Consider the following 14589-nt stretch of genomic DNA (forward strand, 5'->3'; position numbering starts at 1 on the left):
GCCCAGTGGCTCTTAACAAGAGTTACCCCCACAGTGCCACTCAAATGTGGAGCCCAGCAGGACCTGCCCATAAATGTGTCAGACCCCAGTGACCTCTCCTGCCTCCAGCTTTCCTCCAATTCCCATCTGCTTTCACAGAGTCGTAAGAATGGAAGAAAAGAGCGCCTGGGTCGCTCAGTTGGTTAAGTCACTGCCTTCGCTCAGGTCATGATCCCGGAGACCCAGGATCAAGTCCCACATTGGGCTCCCAGCTCCGCGGGGAGTCTGCTTCTCCCTCTGACCTTCTCCCCTCTCTTTCCCTCTCTCTCTCAAATAAACTTCAAAATCTTTAAAAAAAAAAAAAAAAGTGGAAGAAAAACCTAATCTCATTCGTCCTTTGTTGAAACAACTTCACTGACGTCTCCAATGCATTTCAAATAAAATCTCAGCTACCCTCATGCCCAGGTCTTGCACACCAGACCACACCTCGTACTCTGACTCTTGCTCTGTGTGCCCCTCATGCTGTGTGGCAGTGACATAGCCTTTGCTTGGCCCTGCACAGCAGCCCGGCTCTTTCCTGTGCACACCTTGGGGTGTTCCTCAGGTGGGCATCTCCCCTAACTCTTCAAGTCTCAGCATTACTAACACCCCCTCAGAGAGGCTTTTGCCCATCCGCTCCAAGTCCCCCCCCCCCCGCCGCCATCCAGCCCCTACTTAAACACAAGCACCTCCCACTTACCCACTCTTCCAAGGCACTTAAAAGATTTTGTAATTGCATGCATCTGGTGGCTAATTCTGGTTTGCTTTCCCTACCAGGAGTTCCATGGAGTGTTTTGTTAAAGACCTCTCTAGCACCAAAAGCTGTCTGACACAAGGTACTCAAGAAAGTGGTGGCTGAATTCATTACTTTTTCCCAATAATCTGGGACTGACTCCCCTTCCTTATTTGTTAGTTTCTATTACAACCACTAGAAATATTCGGATTCATTTTTCAAACTCTTAAAACTAGTAAAGCCAGCATTTTCAAAAGTAAGCACACAAGGTGACTACTGATTACAAGCACACACCATCTTTCATGATTTCAGCATTTCAAGACACATGCACTCATGCAAAGTACCTTTTACTGTGAAGAATAAAAAACAACTCTCATCTTGAAAGTTCTGAACCATCTAGAAAGATAAAGCAGATAACAATTAAGATCCAATTGTTTTTTTCCTGAGCTGATCAGAAAAGAGTAGAATTAGCAGCTCCAGGAAAATGTCATCATCTATACACTATTGCACAAATACAGAACTCAGTGGTCAAAACAGTAACTCGTGAAGGGAGCATGAGGTGGTAAACATTCGCACCTGCTACACTGGCAGGGCCTCAAGCTGACCAGGCCTGCCCATGTCTGGTCCCTGAGATAGCACCACAACCCACCTGACCCACTGGGAGCTTTCCTGGCTGGGCCCTGTAATGACTCTTAACACAGAGTCACAGCGTTAGTGGTCTATTATTACCTGTTTATTGCTGAACACTGGGAGAACCTTAACATTTTTAAAAATCAATCATCAGGGACACCTCAGTCAGTTAAGCACCTGCCTTTGGCTCAGGTCATGATCCCAGGGCCCTCAGATCGAGCCCCCATCAGGCTCCCTGCTCAGTAGGGACTCTGCTTCTCCCTCTCCTTCTGTTCCCCGCCACCATTTGGGCTTTCTCGCTCTCAAATTAAAAAAATAATAATAATAAAAAAAAATTTTTTTTTTTTTAAATAAAGATCAATCATCCAATAGTGAACAAAAGGAAAACACATCCAAACTCACTTCTTACATAAAATGGGCCAAAGCCATGGTAACCCCGAAGTTCCCAGTGAGTGTCTAAGGGAGGGTAGGGGAGCAGAGGGGCCAAAGCCACAGGTCTGGGTTTATATTCCTTGTATCACCAGGATATCTGAAACTCCTGGTTTTAGATTCTTACAAATTTGACACCAGCTCTTTAAAACGGATTCTCCGAAGTACTTCCATAAAGGGATCACAGAATTTTTCCATAGTTCTTCAGTGATAAAGAGAAAGGATATGCCAGTGTGGAAGGGAAAAGCGATGGCACGCCAGTTCACATTACCTGATCGCTAACAAGAATGTGAATACCGGTGGGCCCCTGTCTGTAGACCTGGTTAATCTGGTGGAAAGGAATATTAAACACCAATGCAAGTTTTCGAGCAACTTCTGAAGCAACCATTTCTTCCAAGTAGATTGCATGATAAACTGAAATAAAAAATAAGAGTAGCTTTTTAGCAGTAATTGTTGATCTGTTTTCCACATCTCTAAGATCACCCCTTTCAAAGTATTAAAAAATATATATATAAAAATTAAAAATGGGAACTAGTATCTTTCCTCCCCTTACCCCCTACTGAAATAATAATAAGTTAACAATGTCACAGGTATAATTTAATAAACGTTAACAGTAATATCTGTACAAAAGGATTTGAAGTTTTCATTTTTCTTAAAAAACAAACAGGAATTTACTGCAAATGGGCACAGGGGCCTTTATGGAGTAATGGGACTAAAACCTAATGGTGGTAGTGACTGCAAAACTCTCAATTTACTAAAATGTCCTTTACTGGACGCTTACAATGGAAGGATTTTATGGTAAATTTCAGCTGAAGAAAACAGTTTTCAAATTATCATGTGTGTCTAGCAATATATAAAAAGAACTCTGTCACTGTTGTTTCAGTAATCCTACTGGAAATTTATCCCAAGGAATCCCCCAGAGAATGAAACACGGTACAGAAGACACCACATAAAAAGCTAAGGATGTGGACAGTGATGTGTGCTGCTGCGTCCTCCAGAGGCCTGTGTTTCCGGAACATTTCCCTTCGCAGCAGCTCTCGTCTGCTGCCACGTGCATATGCAGGGAGCCCGGCTCTTACAGGTCCTGCTCGGTCCTGGACTCAAGCCAGTAAGTGAGCAGATCACCGTACTAGAACTCTCCAGCACCTTCCCCAAACAGGAGGGTCTCTCGTGTGCTTACAGTAACGGAAACCTCTGCTAATTACACATTATGGAAAGCTTAGAATGTGGAACTATAGTCAAGGGGAGACAGAGAGCTGATCTAGAGCAGAGTCCCCGAACTAAAGCCTGTGTAAGCCCAGCGCTGCCCTCACTTGTTCTTTTCCAACAGAACTGTATCAGAATGTGGCCGCGCCCATCACGGTGTCTGGTGGGAAAGAGCCCCCAGAGTCCACAAAGTCAAAGCATTTCCTACTTGACCTCTTAAGGAAGTTTGCTGGAAATGCAGAAAACCCCTGCCCTAGGGCTAAGCTGGCCAACATTTCCTACATTCCTCCACAAACACCTTCCCAAGTCCAACAGGCCTGACCACATAGATGTAAATGATACACAAGATCCTGATGATACCTGGAGAGCTCCTTTAGAATTTTATCCTTTCAGATTAACTTTTTTATCTTCAGTCTTCAAACTCACAGCTTTTAAAGTCAAAATGACACCAAGTGGAAAAACTCACAAGAGACTGGGATTTTTCAAACACAAAGTGACACTTGTAGGTCTACCCGAAATAAGGTAAATGACTGCCTCTGTGAATTCCATAACACACTTCTTTCTGGAGAGTTCTGAGCATGCTGCCCTTATTTTGCTTGAGAATATGGGCAGAGGGGAGGTATTACCACACACCCAACCTTACAGATGAGAAAACACATCCTTTAAAAGCTAACTACTTTTGTTTTTGAGGGCCGTATTTAGAGGAGAGAAGGGCCAGGGTGTGTCTCTGCCCTCGGCCAGCACTCTATCTGTAGGCTGAGACTCAGGATGGAGAATTGTCTGGTTTGTGTGAACGGTGCCCCAAGGACGTGGTGCCGCTCGCACACAGCTCACAGCACTGGCGCGCTGTCTGGTGGAGACAAGTCCACACACTTAGTGCTGGGACACATGTGAATCTCTGCACATGTGATATTTTAAGGTTTTCCCCCAGTCAATAAAAGGCGGGGGGGGAGAAAAAGAAAAGAAAAACCCTCCTGCTTTCTTGCCAAGCTGCCAGTGTTACAGTCATCATTTCAGTAAATTTGAGATTTAAGCGGGGACTAAAAGCCAGCAAAACTCCAAAAGGCATTCAAGCTGGTCTTTCACTTATTGGCGCTATCCAGCACAGAAAGCCAAATATAAAGGAGACTCAGAGAGTGGTGGAAAGAGCAGAGAAAGGCAGCTAGCTTCCCCTCTCCCGAGGCCTTGGCCCCAGCACCACTGCCCCTCCTGCTGTCCGCAGTCCCACCCAGGCAGCTCAGCAGTCCTTCCAAGCCCCGCTCAGGGCCTTCCTGCTTCTGCCTCCGTGACAGAAAGGGTGAGATGGGAAGCTGTGATGCCCTCAGGACCCACCGTACGGCGTCCCACTGCCACTGTCGCCTCCGCCGCCAGCTGGCTGCTGGCCCTGCAGCGGTGAGCTGCTCGGCTGCTCCTGGCAGACATAGATGGTCAGGCGGGGCCTAACCGACCTGCAATCAGAAGACGCCCCACATGAGCCGCAGCAGGTACAAAAGACCACTACAGGACTCTAAGTTCTATCTCCTCACGAGAACTTTACGGTATCATTTCATCATACAAAATGACTAATAAAAATATAATAACACACACCTCACACCAACTATCACAGGTGGTCTAATCTGATGATCCAGACTTTAAACCACTGAGCTGGTGTGTCAGATACTGGCAAATTTAAGTTTCAAGATTAAGTCATCGATTTAAAGTTAGTAAGATTCGACTGAATGGTCTTCAAGAAATCAGTCCCGCGCGTGTGCGTCTCTACAGTCTTACAGTCTACCTCTGCCCTCATCAGTGCCTGCCCTGAGGGTGCACACAGAACAGTCTCCTCCCGAGCACGAGGCCCGATGCCCCACAGTGCCCACGCCGGAAAGCATCCCGCCAGAGCTCCCCACACAAACATCTGTCCTCATCACAAGCCAACAGTTCCTTTTAAATGCTGTATTTTACCTGGACTTCAGGGAATTATAGAGCCGAATTCCATCGGCTGCACCACAAATTTGTACTAGATCCTCCTTTGTCAGTTTTAATAAGTCGGCACCTGGAGAACAGCAAAAAGAGATTCTTTTCAGAGATGGAAAAACAACACCACGACCGCTTACAGCATCGGTCTTCACACAGTGAACTGTCCCTCAGAACCATCACAGTCTCCTGTGTGTACACTCACAGACACAAACAAAAGAGCATACATACACACTCCCTGTCCCACAGAGAAAATAAATAAATAAATACATTGCTGGCGTTTCCATGTCCTGAATGAAGGAGGAGCGCAGAAGCCCAGATGCAGGTCAATCAGACAGATGAGTGGGGCCTACAGGGCTGTCTGTTCCCAGTACACAACTTCACCACCCACCTTGTTTTGGCTGGCTGCTGGTTTTGTGGATAAGCAGGATTCTGACCCCTGATAATTAACCTTGAGATCACAATAATAAGGTTTTATTTTACAAAAAGAGGAAATGGAAGTCTAGAGTTTTGGGGACCTGCCCAAGTTGGCTCCCTCTGAGTGATACTGCAACTTCCAAACGTTCTGCAACATTACTGTCACAGCAGCCAGTTTTAAAATGAAAGCGAAAACATGGCAGACTCACACATTACACCTTACGATTTCCCCAAATCACTGCTAAGTGTAAATAACATAGCATCTAGGATCTGCTTCAAAATAGAATAGAAAAGTGGGACGGAAAAGAGTAGAGAGCAAAACCAACCAAAGGCTGGGATGGTTACATGGAAGTTCATCCTCTCCTACTTTTTATGTTTGTGTCCACAATCTCTTTTTTATTAACATTCAAGGTGTAGTTTATTGCTATAATTAAGATAACCTCTGGGATTAAGGCATGACTTCCAAGCAATAAATACCTGCTTAGGTATGTAACAAGATAATGGAGTTATCTATTTTTGAAGGCTTAAAGGTGAGAGCCTGATAACTTCCTGCCTTGTAAAAGAAATAAAGACCACAGAAGCCTACCTCCAGGAGGCACAAACACTAAAGGAGTTGTTTTCCAGAGCCAGGGAAGCAAAGACTGGCTATCTCCCCACTCTCTCCGGAGTCCCACAGCTGTGGCCAGAGATGTGTGTGTGAATCTCAACTTGCACAAAGAACTGGACAGACACTCGTGTGCACAGCCTTTTCTGAAGATGAATGGCCACAGGCTCTGAGCCAGCAGCTTCCCCCTCCTCCTCCCCATTCTATAGCTGGGAAGCTCCTGTGTAAGGGAAATGCAGGAGGCCAAGCCAAGGGAACGATGCTCACAGCGAAAAGAGCTGAAACTTCTCCAGACAGAAACCTGTATTCACATTAACAGGACCTCCCTTGGTTCCCACAGCCGGAGCTTTTTGTATGTACTCTGCTCTTCATGTCTTTCCTATGAGGGTTCAAGATCCATCTTCCCCAAACAATGAAATTTTTAAATTTCCAATTTTTCAAAGATACAGCCATATAAAAATATGGCTACAAGCTAGCAAGACTTTCATCCATTACTTTAATTTTAAAGGACAAAGGGGCGCCTGGGTGGTTAAGCGACTACCTTCAGCTTGGGTCATGGTCCTGGAGTCCTGGAATCGAGTCCCACATCAGGCTCCCTGCTCATCAGGGAGTCTGCTTCTCCCTCTGACCTTTCCCCTCTCATGCTCTCTCTCTCAAATAAATAAATAAATCTTCAAGAGACAAAGAGCTACACAGGGAATGACTACTTGTCGAACAATAAATGGCTGACGGAAGAGAAAATCATGTTCTTTGTGCAATCAAGCTCTCCCCTAGACCAGGTGTGTGCACATAGTTCTGTCCCTTCAAAGCTTCGCACTGCCCTGCCCTGGCCCCACAGCACCTCGGGCAAGGCAAGCTCTCTACCAGTTTACTGTGGCCCAGCAATTCTCAGCAGCTGTTTAGCCAGGAAAAGGGTCCCAGGGCCAAACACACTTGGGAAATGCTGCCCCTGCCCCACATAGTCTATCACTCTCTCTCCAAACAGGTTTCCTAGAGCACCACCTGGAGAAGCTCCACTTGGTCCCTTTTAAAATTCCATCAACAGGGGTGCTTGAGTGGCTCAGTCAGTTAAGCGTTTGACTCTTTGTTTCGACTCAGGTCCTGATCTCATAGGTCATGTGATCGAACCCCGTGTCAGGCTCCACACTCAGAGGGAGCCTGCTTGGATATTCTCTGCCTCTGCTCCTTCCCCGACTTGTGCTCTTTCTCTCTCCCTCATATAAATAAATAAAATCTTAAAAACAAACAAACAGGGTGCCTGGGTGGCTCAGTGGGTTAAGCCTCTGCCTTCAGCTCAGGTCATGGTCTCACGGTCCTGGGATCAAGGCCCGCATCTGGCGCTCTGCTCAGCAGGGAGCCTGCTTTCCCCTCTCTCTCTGCCTGCCTCTCTGCCTACTTGTGATCCCTCTGTCCAATAAATAAATAAAATCTTTAAAAAACAAACCAAAAAAACCCAAACAAACAAAAAAGTACCAAAAACCCCACCTATACTCCCTTAGCTAACACTGCAAGAAAAAACGAACTTAAGTACACAGAAACCATATCCGAGTAGATTCATACCACACACTACTGCATAGCAATAAAGAGGAACTACTGATATACATAATCACTTGGATGGACTCAAGGGCATTATTATGCTGATCGGAGAAAAAGTCAGTCTCAAAAGGTCACATATTCTGTGATACCATGTATATAATAGTCTGGAAATGACAAAGTCCAAGAGACAAACCAGATTAAGGGCTACCAGGGTGTAGGTATGGTGGGGAAGGGGCAGGGAAGCATAAGGGAAATCCTTGTGATGATGTCATAATTCTGTATCTTAACTTTGGTAGTGATTATACGAGTCCATATGTGTGATAAAATGACACAGACCTATAAACACACAATGCACCAATGTCTATTTCCTAGTTTTGCTATCATACTATGATTACATGAGAAATTGAGTGAAGGGTTCACAGAACATCTCTATCTTCGCAAAAGATAATAAGGCAAAAATTACTTCAAAATGAAGTTAATAAAATGAGAGAAACTGGATAGAACTGTATACACCTGTACAAAGATGAAGGTACCTGAAACTGGTGAACTGGGAGACTACTGATGTTAGCTTCCTGACATAAGAGGTATGCAGGATATCACCACTAGGTGAAACTGGGTATGACTCCATCATAACTTCAAAAAATTTTTTAAATCAAGGTTAATAAAAGTACAGAAACAAGCACAAAACACACATGTACACAAACACACACAAACACAAAACATACCTGAAAAATTGGAAAACAGTCTTGTGTAGGAAGAGAATCTGTTTTTGAGCAGCCATTGTTGGGTTTCCTGGATCGTGGCTGAAGGCTGAAGTTGCTATTAACAAGGAAAATGAACACAAACAGAAACTATTCAAACTTAATAAAAAACCCAAATCACTGGCATGTTATAAACATTTAAACAAAACACAGAAATATTCCAAGTTTAAGCAAAAAAACAAAACAAAACAAAAAAACAAACCCACTCAAGAGGAGGACAGGTGTTGACTACTCAGAGACCCAAACAATGCCTCAAGCCCCTGTAAGAGCCTCAAAAATGCAGGACCCTTAGAGCATCAGACAGCTTCAGGATGAAGACACTTACTTCACTGGAGGCCTGTGAAACTCCATCTCCCTGATGGTTTGGGGAAGAAGAATTGCTGGGGAGAACAGAAGGAAGGAGAGGAGAATTATTATACACACACACACACACACACACACACACACACTTAAAACCAAGACATTAAAGGCTATTAAACTGGGTCAGTGTAATAGAATACTGTAGGACAGAGCATGTAGATGTGTGATTGAGAATGCTGGCACCACTGGTCAGGCAGTGAGTATGAGGAAAGTGACAGGAGGCTGTTCAGCTAGCGCCTCATCCTCCTCTTCTCTAGCAGTTCCAAGTAAGAACTTCAAGTTTTAGGAAACAAAAGGATTCCAATTATTTCCAGGGGTGCCAGGAAAATGAAGGACACTCATTCATTTTGGTAAGAAAATAGTATGAGAAATCAAGATAGAGTTAGAAGTAACTGCAAAATACACACACACATGCACACACACACACACACACACACACACACACTTAATAAAATAAGGAGGTCCAAGAAATAGTCCTAAGTAAAAATGGAAAATAATTATCTGTTTAATTAATACATTTACCCATGATTAATGAAGGGGAAATTCAGGGAAGCAAAAGGAACAAAAAACTCTCCTTGAGTTTTTAAGATCAAACAAAAACGCAGACAACTCCACAAGGAGTGTGGCGCCTTCCTGGTCCTGGGCTCAGACTCCTTTCTTAGCACCTGTACTTCAGTTATGTAAGTTATGATGCGGACTGGTGACTCTCCCTCTCGGCCTACACGGACAGGGAAGGTGTGTGTCACCCGGAGAGCACAGCTCCTGGCCAGCACAGGGCGCGGCTGCTCCCAGAAGCTGTGTGCTCAGCCAGCAGTGCGGGAGCCCAGAGCCCCCCTCTGAAGTCATGACCTCTGCCCCAGGCGACTCGGCCTGGGCTGTAAGACAAGAATGGCCCCCACATGGAGTCATGCCAGTTCCTGGGCTCTCCAACGTAAAGTCCAAGAGTGTGTTCCTCCTCGTAAAGCACAAAGATCTACAAGATGAGCTGCCTGCTGATCTACTCATCTTCACAGGAAAAAGCATGTTTTTTGTGTTCTTATCAGACCCTGTTACAGACAGGATATTTGTGTTCCCTCAAAATGCATACACTGACCATCCTCACACACACACCCCGCCCCCCCGCATGACACAGTGAGGAGGCGGCACCCCAGGGAGGGACCAGGAAGGCAAGCTCAAAAGGGCGTCTGCTCCACTGCGTGAGAACCCAGGTGGCACCTGCAACCCGGAGGGCCCTTGCTAGAACCACCCAGACCTCACACTTCCAGTTCCACAACTGCAACAAACAAGTTTCTGTTGTCTCTAAGGCCCTGGTCTGGTGTTCTGTCACAGTAGCCACAGCTGACAAAGACAGACCTGTTGGTGTGGCCAGAGTGTAAGAAAAAGAACCTTCCCCTCCCAATCTTGTGTATTTTTCCCTTCCCAGTGAGAAACCTCCCAACAACAGGGCACTTCTGATCTGACCTGCTCGGGAGAGCCCGAGGAAGGCAAGCCCCCTCCCACCTCCGGCACCATGTGGCACCTACAGGACCCATGTGACAGCATCCCCTGCCCCCACCCAGAGCCTGCGGGGTTCACAGATGCCCATCACAGCCAGAGAATAAAAGAGAACAAGCCCACCATCCCCATTTCTAAAACCACAGTGAAGTTTTAGAAACTGAAAGTCTTTCCTGTAAGTTTAAAGACTTACCATAATAAAGAAAGAAGTAAGTAGTCTGTGTAACATGAGGCAGAAAAAGCAGAGCAGGAACAGCTCTCTGATATGGTGCACACTGAAGACAGATGTACTTTATAATAAATGCAATCTGAACCTATCCGAGTCACAGTTTCACCTTAATAACTCACTGTCCACTATCCATGAATTCCATTCATGTTCTTTTTCTCTCACAAAGAATGTACCTTGAAAATGCCTCCTTTTCTACAATTCCTACAGCTGTAAATGTATGAGGCATGAAGGGCGAAGAGCAAAAAGGATGGCAGGCAAAGAAAAGACAATTTTCCTCTCAAGCTGAGGCGGCTAGCTCCCGTGACTATAAACCTCAGACAGATATAAAAAAGAGGATGCTGGGAAGTGAGAGAGAGGGCAATGAAGGAGCACAGTGTGGCCAGCCCCGGGCGAGCGACGGCACAATGCGGTACCTGTCGGGGATGCTGCAAGTGCCCTGCTGTGGGGACGTGAAGGCGGGCGCTGTGGAAGGGCTGCTATTCACGTAGGCTGTGGGGGTATCGGGCCATGGAGAACACTAAGGATAGAAACAAAAATAAATTAATGAGATGCTTTTAGAAGTGTATGGAAGAAATATTTTTGTAAGTCACTCTCTAATCTGGCCAAATGCGAGGTTATAAAACACAAGACACCTGACACTCATCAAGCAACCTTCACAGAAATGTATCAGATTTATTACTTCTGTGTGGCTTTACCTGCCACCCGCGACTACACACTGCTTAATCTCAGGGAAGACCTGAAGTGATGACAGCAGCAAAATGTATGCAGGCATTTTTAACGTACACTTCTGTACAGCTGGCTTCTAAGAAATTTCACTCCCCACTTTATCAGTTCTGTAGCAGGTACCTATCAAGGTTTAGAACAGCAGAGGCAAGAATGGATTCACAAGCAGCATCTGACACCTATGGTGACCAGGACAGTGGCTCTGTCCCCCTAGCACTCCTCTGCCTGCTAACCCAGAGCAGCCTGGCCAGTACCCCCTTGCTTTCTTTGGAGTCCTCTAAGATTAATAATCCCCAAGCAAAGTGAGGCAGGCCGAGCATCAACACACATCAACATGTACCATGCTGCCCATGTCTCTCTGTCTACATGTTTACTATTTACAGTTTCTGGAAGGTGCATGGTGAACTAGGGTATTTTTCAATCCCATGTACCATTCTGACCAAAGATAGAGCGAAGATACAAAGACGCATTGACTATTACAATCAGGAGAGGTGAAAAAGCTAAAGTCAAAAGCATGCTGAGCGGGCTGAGCAGGCCAGGGCAGCCAAGGACGAGCCTTCAAACCTGAGCTATGTACAGAGCGAGTCCATCTCACTCCCTGATATTCCCTCTAGAATGAGTCTGTGTTAGGACATCCTCGGTTTCAAAGCCCCCTTCAGAATCACTATGCTCCTATTTTACACAAAATAGTCGTCATACCTCACCATGGACAAGAGATAGAAAACCCTCCCCCAAACCAAGCAAAAGACCATTCAAAAACACTAGGATAAATTTTAAAAGTACTTGACTCTAAAATAATTCTTCCGGTGGCATCAGGGTGGCTCAGTCAGTTAAGCGTCTGCCTTTGGCTCAGGTCAAGATTCCAGAGTCCCGGGATCAAGTCCCCACACTGGGCTCCATGCTCAGTGGGGAGTCTGCTTCTCCCTCTGACCCTCTCCCCTCTCACGCTCTCACTCACTCTCTCTCTGAAATAAGTAAAATCTTTGAAATAAATAAATTTTAAAAATGTAAATTCTTCTGTATGTCAGGCAGTTTTCAATTCCTTGTCTTCAAAAACTGAAGGAGACCTGGTGTCAGCTGACACGTACTGAAGTAATCTACCAGTTCATACAAAAATAGGTCACTGGGATTTTGTGCAGATAACTCAACAGGAATTTCAAGACCTGAGTGACAGATAAAAGAAAAATAAGCACATCTAAATGAAGTTTCTCTTATTAAAAAAAAATCTAGAATTTGATTGCATTCTACCCTGTCTCATTCTTCATGACATATTTCCAATAACATTTCTATTTTTATAATTAAACAACTGTTCATCAAAATGTGTATGATTTGTTGTTTTGATAAACTGGTACCAGTCATTAAGTAGTTTTCAATTTTTTGGGCAGCCTGGGTAGCTCAGTCAGTAGAGCATGTGGCTCTTAATCTCGGGGTCATGAGTTCAGGCCCCACACTGATTTACCTAAAAAAATTTCTCAACTGATAGGATTTATGGTCAAAGGAAATTATAAATCTCCGTTTCTGTAAGTCTGTCATAAAGAGGTAACCAGGGTGGGGCACCTGGGAGGCTCAGTGGGTTAAAGCCTCTGCCTTCGGCTTAGGTCATGATTTCAGGGTCCTGGGATCGAGCCCCGCCATCAGGCTCTCTGCTCAGCAGGGAGCCTGCTTCCGCCTCTCTCTCTCTCTGCCTGCCTCTCTGCCTACTTGTGATCTCTGTCAAATAAATAAAATCTTAAAAAAAAAAAAAAAGGTAACCAGGGTGATCATTAAGATTTTTAGGCAGGGACACCTGGGTGGTTCAGTCAGTTGTGCATCTGACTCTTGGTTTCAGCTCAGGTCATGATCTCAGGGTTGTGAGATTGAGCCCCATGTCAGGCTCAGTACCTCAGGAAGTCTTGATTCTCTCCCTCTCCCTCTCTCCCCCTTTGCCCCCTTACGCTTCCCCCTGCTCACTGCATGTGCTCTCTAATAAATCAATCAATCTCTAAAAAAAGATTTTCAGGGGCGCCTGGTGGCTCAGTTGTTAAGCGTCTGCCTTCGGCTCAGGTCCTGATCCCAGGGTCCTGGGATCGAGCCCCACCATCGGGCTTCCTACTCAGCAGGAAGCCTGTTTCTCCCTCTACAACTTCCCCTGCTTATGTTCCCTCTCTTGATGCTACCTCTCTGTCAAATAAATAAATAAAACAAAACTTTAAAAAAGTAAAAAATAAAGATTTTCAGGCATAAAAGTACGTCATATTGGGATGAAATTATTTATGGGGAGTGGAAGAGAAAAGAGATCATGAAGGAAGAATGGGATAAAATTTCAGACTTAACTAAAGAGCTTCATCATGAGCTATTTAAATGAACGATAATGGGTGTCAAATTGCTATGAATACACTTCCAAAAGTAGTATAACAGTTTTATCTTAAATTATAATACAAATATTCACAATGCCAGAAAATTGTCTTCTTTGCAACTGTTTAGATTTATGATGAAAACTTTCACGTCAACCTGAAAACGTGCAAGGGAGTACATACTTTTTCAAAATTCTTTTGTGTGTAGAAGTGTCCAGACCCCAGTGTGAAGGAGCTAAGAGACTGTGAAGCACTGAGGGCAGAAACTAGTCTCCCCAACGGTTACAGGTGCTTACAACGGGTCTGACACCCATCAGAAGTACGGATAGAGGGGCGCCTGGGTGGCTTAGTTGGTTAATCGGCTGCCTTCAGCTCAGGTCCTGATTCCAGGGTCCTAGGATTGAGCCTCGCATCAGGGTCCCTGCTCAGCAGAGAGCCTGCTTCTCTCTCCCTCTGCCTGCCGCTCTGCTTACTTGTGCGCTCTCTCTCTGTCAAATAAATAAATAAAATCTTAAAAAAAAAAAAAAGTACAGATAGAGGGAAAATAAAACAAATCCCAGGTTCTTAACATTCTTTACAACCACCCATTGTGTATTCCCTCAAAAACTGGAAAAGTGACTACAGACTTACTGTTTCAACTACTACTAGGTTTCAAAAAAGCAATCGAATATAGCTGGACAGGACAGATGAACTCACTGCACGCACACCAATTTCATTTTCAACAACCTTTTGCACAACAGGGCTCCCTCCTTTCAAACTGGGGCCTTGTTTCTCCCTTCACCTGACAGAGTAGCACGTCCCCTGCTTATGCTGTCTGAGGAACCAGCTAACAGATCTAGTAACTTTCTGGATGCCTCATGCCCATAATCAGCTCCACTACCTGGAAGATGATTTTCATGCTACACCATCCTCCCCAGATATAAAATACGAGGTAATCTAACATGCACATCTAAGTGGGGTGAAACTTTTAATATCAAGCCTCTGCATACCTGCTCATCACTGCCCACTGTCTGCAGACATGAAGCCATCAACAGCTTCAAGTTAACAGCACAGGAAGACGGCGGGGACAACCAAGGTATAGGACCTCCATAAACACACCTATTTCACTTTAACACAAGCTTGATTCCTTTAACAGTAGAAAAGCAGGGCTCCTAAACAAT

General features: G+C 45.0%; 1 protein-coding gene across 5 annotated transcripts in view; it reads right to left on the reverse strand.

The window, feature by feature from the left end:
- UBP1 (upstream binding protein 1) overlaps positions 1-14589 on the reverse strand; it is a 67087-nt gene that overhangs the window by 4238 nt on the left and 48260 nt on the right. For 4 of the 5 annotated variants that reach the window (XM_032861317.1, XM_032861318.1, XM_032861316.1 and 1 more), the window contains 7 exons: positions 10787-10890; positions 8616-8670; positions 8255-8348; positions 4961-5051; positions 4349-4464; positions 2082-2224; positions 1096-1147 (listed from right to left, as the gene is read on the reverse strand). In XM_032861317.1, the coding sequence (XP_032717208.1) occupies positions 1096-1147; positions 2082-2224; positions 4349-4464; positions 4961-5051; positions 8255-8348; positions 8616-8670; positions 10787-10890 (655 nt within the window). Of the gene's footprint in view, positions 1-1095; positions 1148-2081; positions 2225-4348; positions 4465-4960; positions 5052-8254; positions 8349-8615; positions 8671-10786; positions 10891-14589 lie in introns of those variants that run through there. The other variant, XR_004383103.1, reaches the window with a different exon arrangement.

This window comes from Lontra canadensis, unplaced genomic scaffold (genome assembly GCF_010015895.1).
Source record: "Lontra canadensis isolate GAN:19392208 unplaced genomic scaffold, GSC_riverotter_1.0 scaffold20, whole genome shotgun sequence".
Lineage (NCBI taxonomy): Eukaryota > Metazoa > Chordata > Mammalia > Carnivora > Mustelidae > Lontra > Lontra canadensis.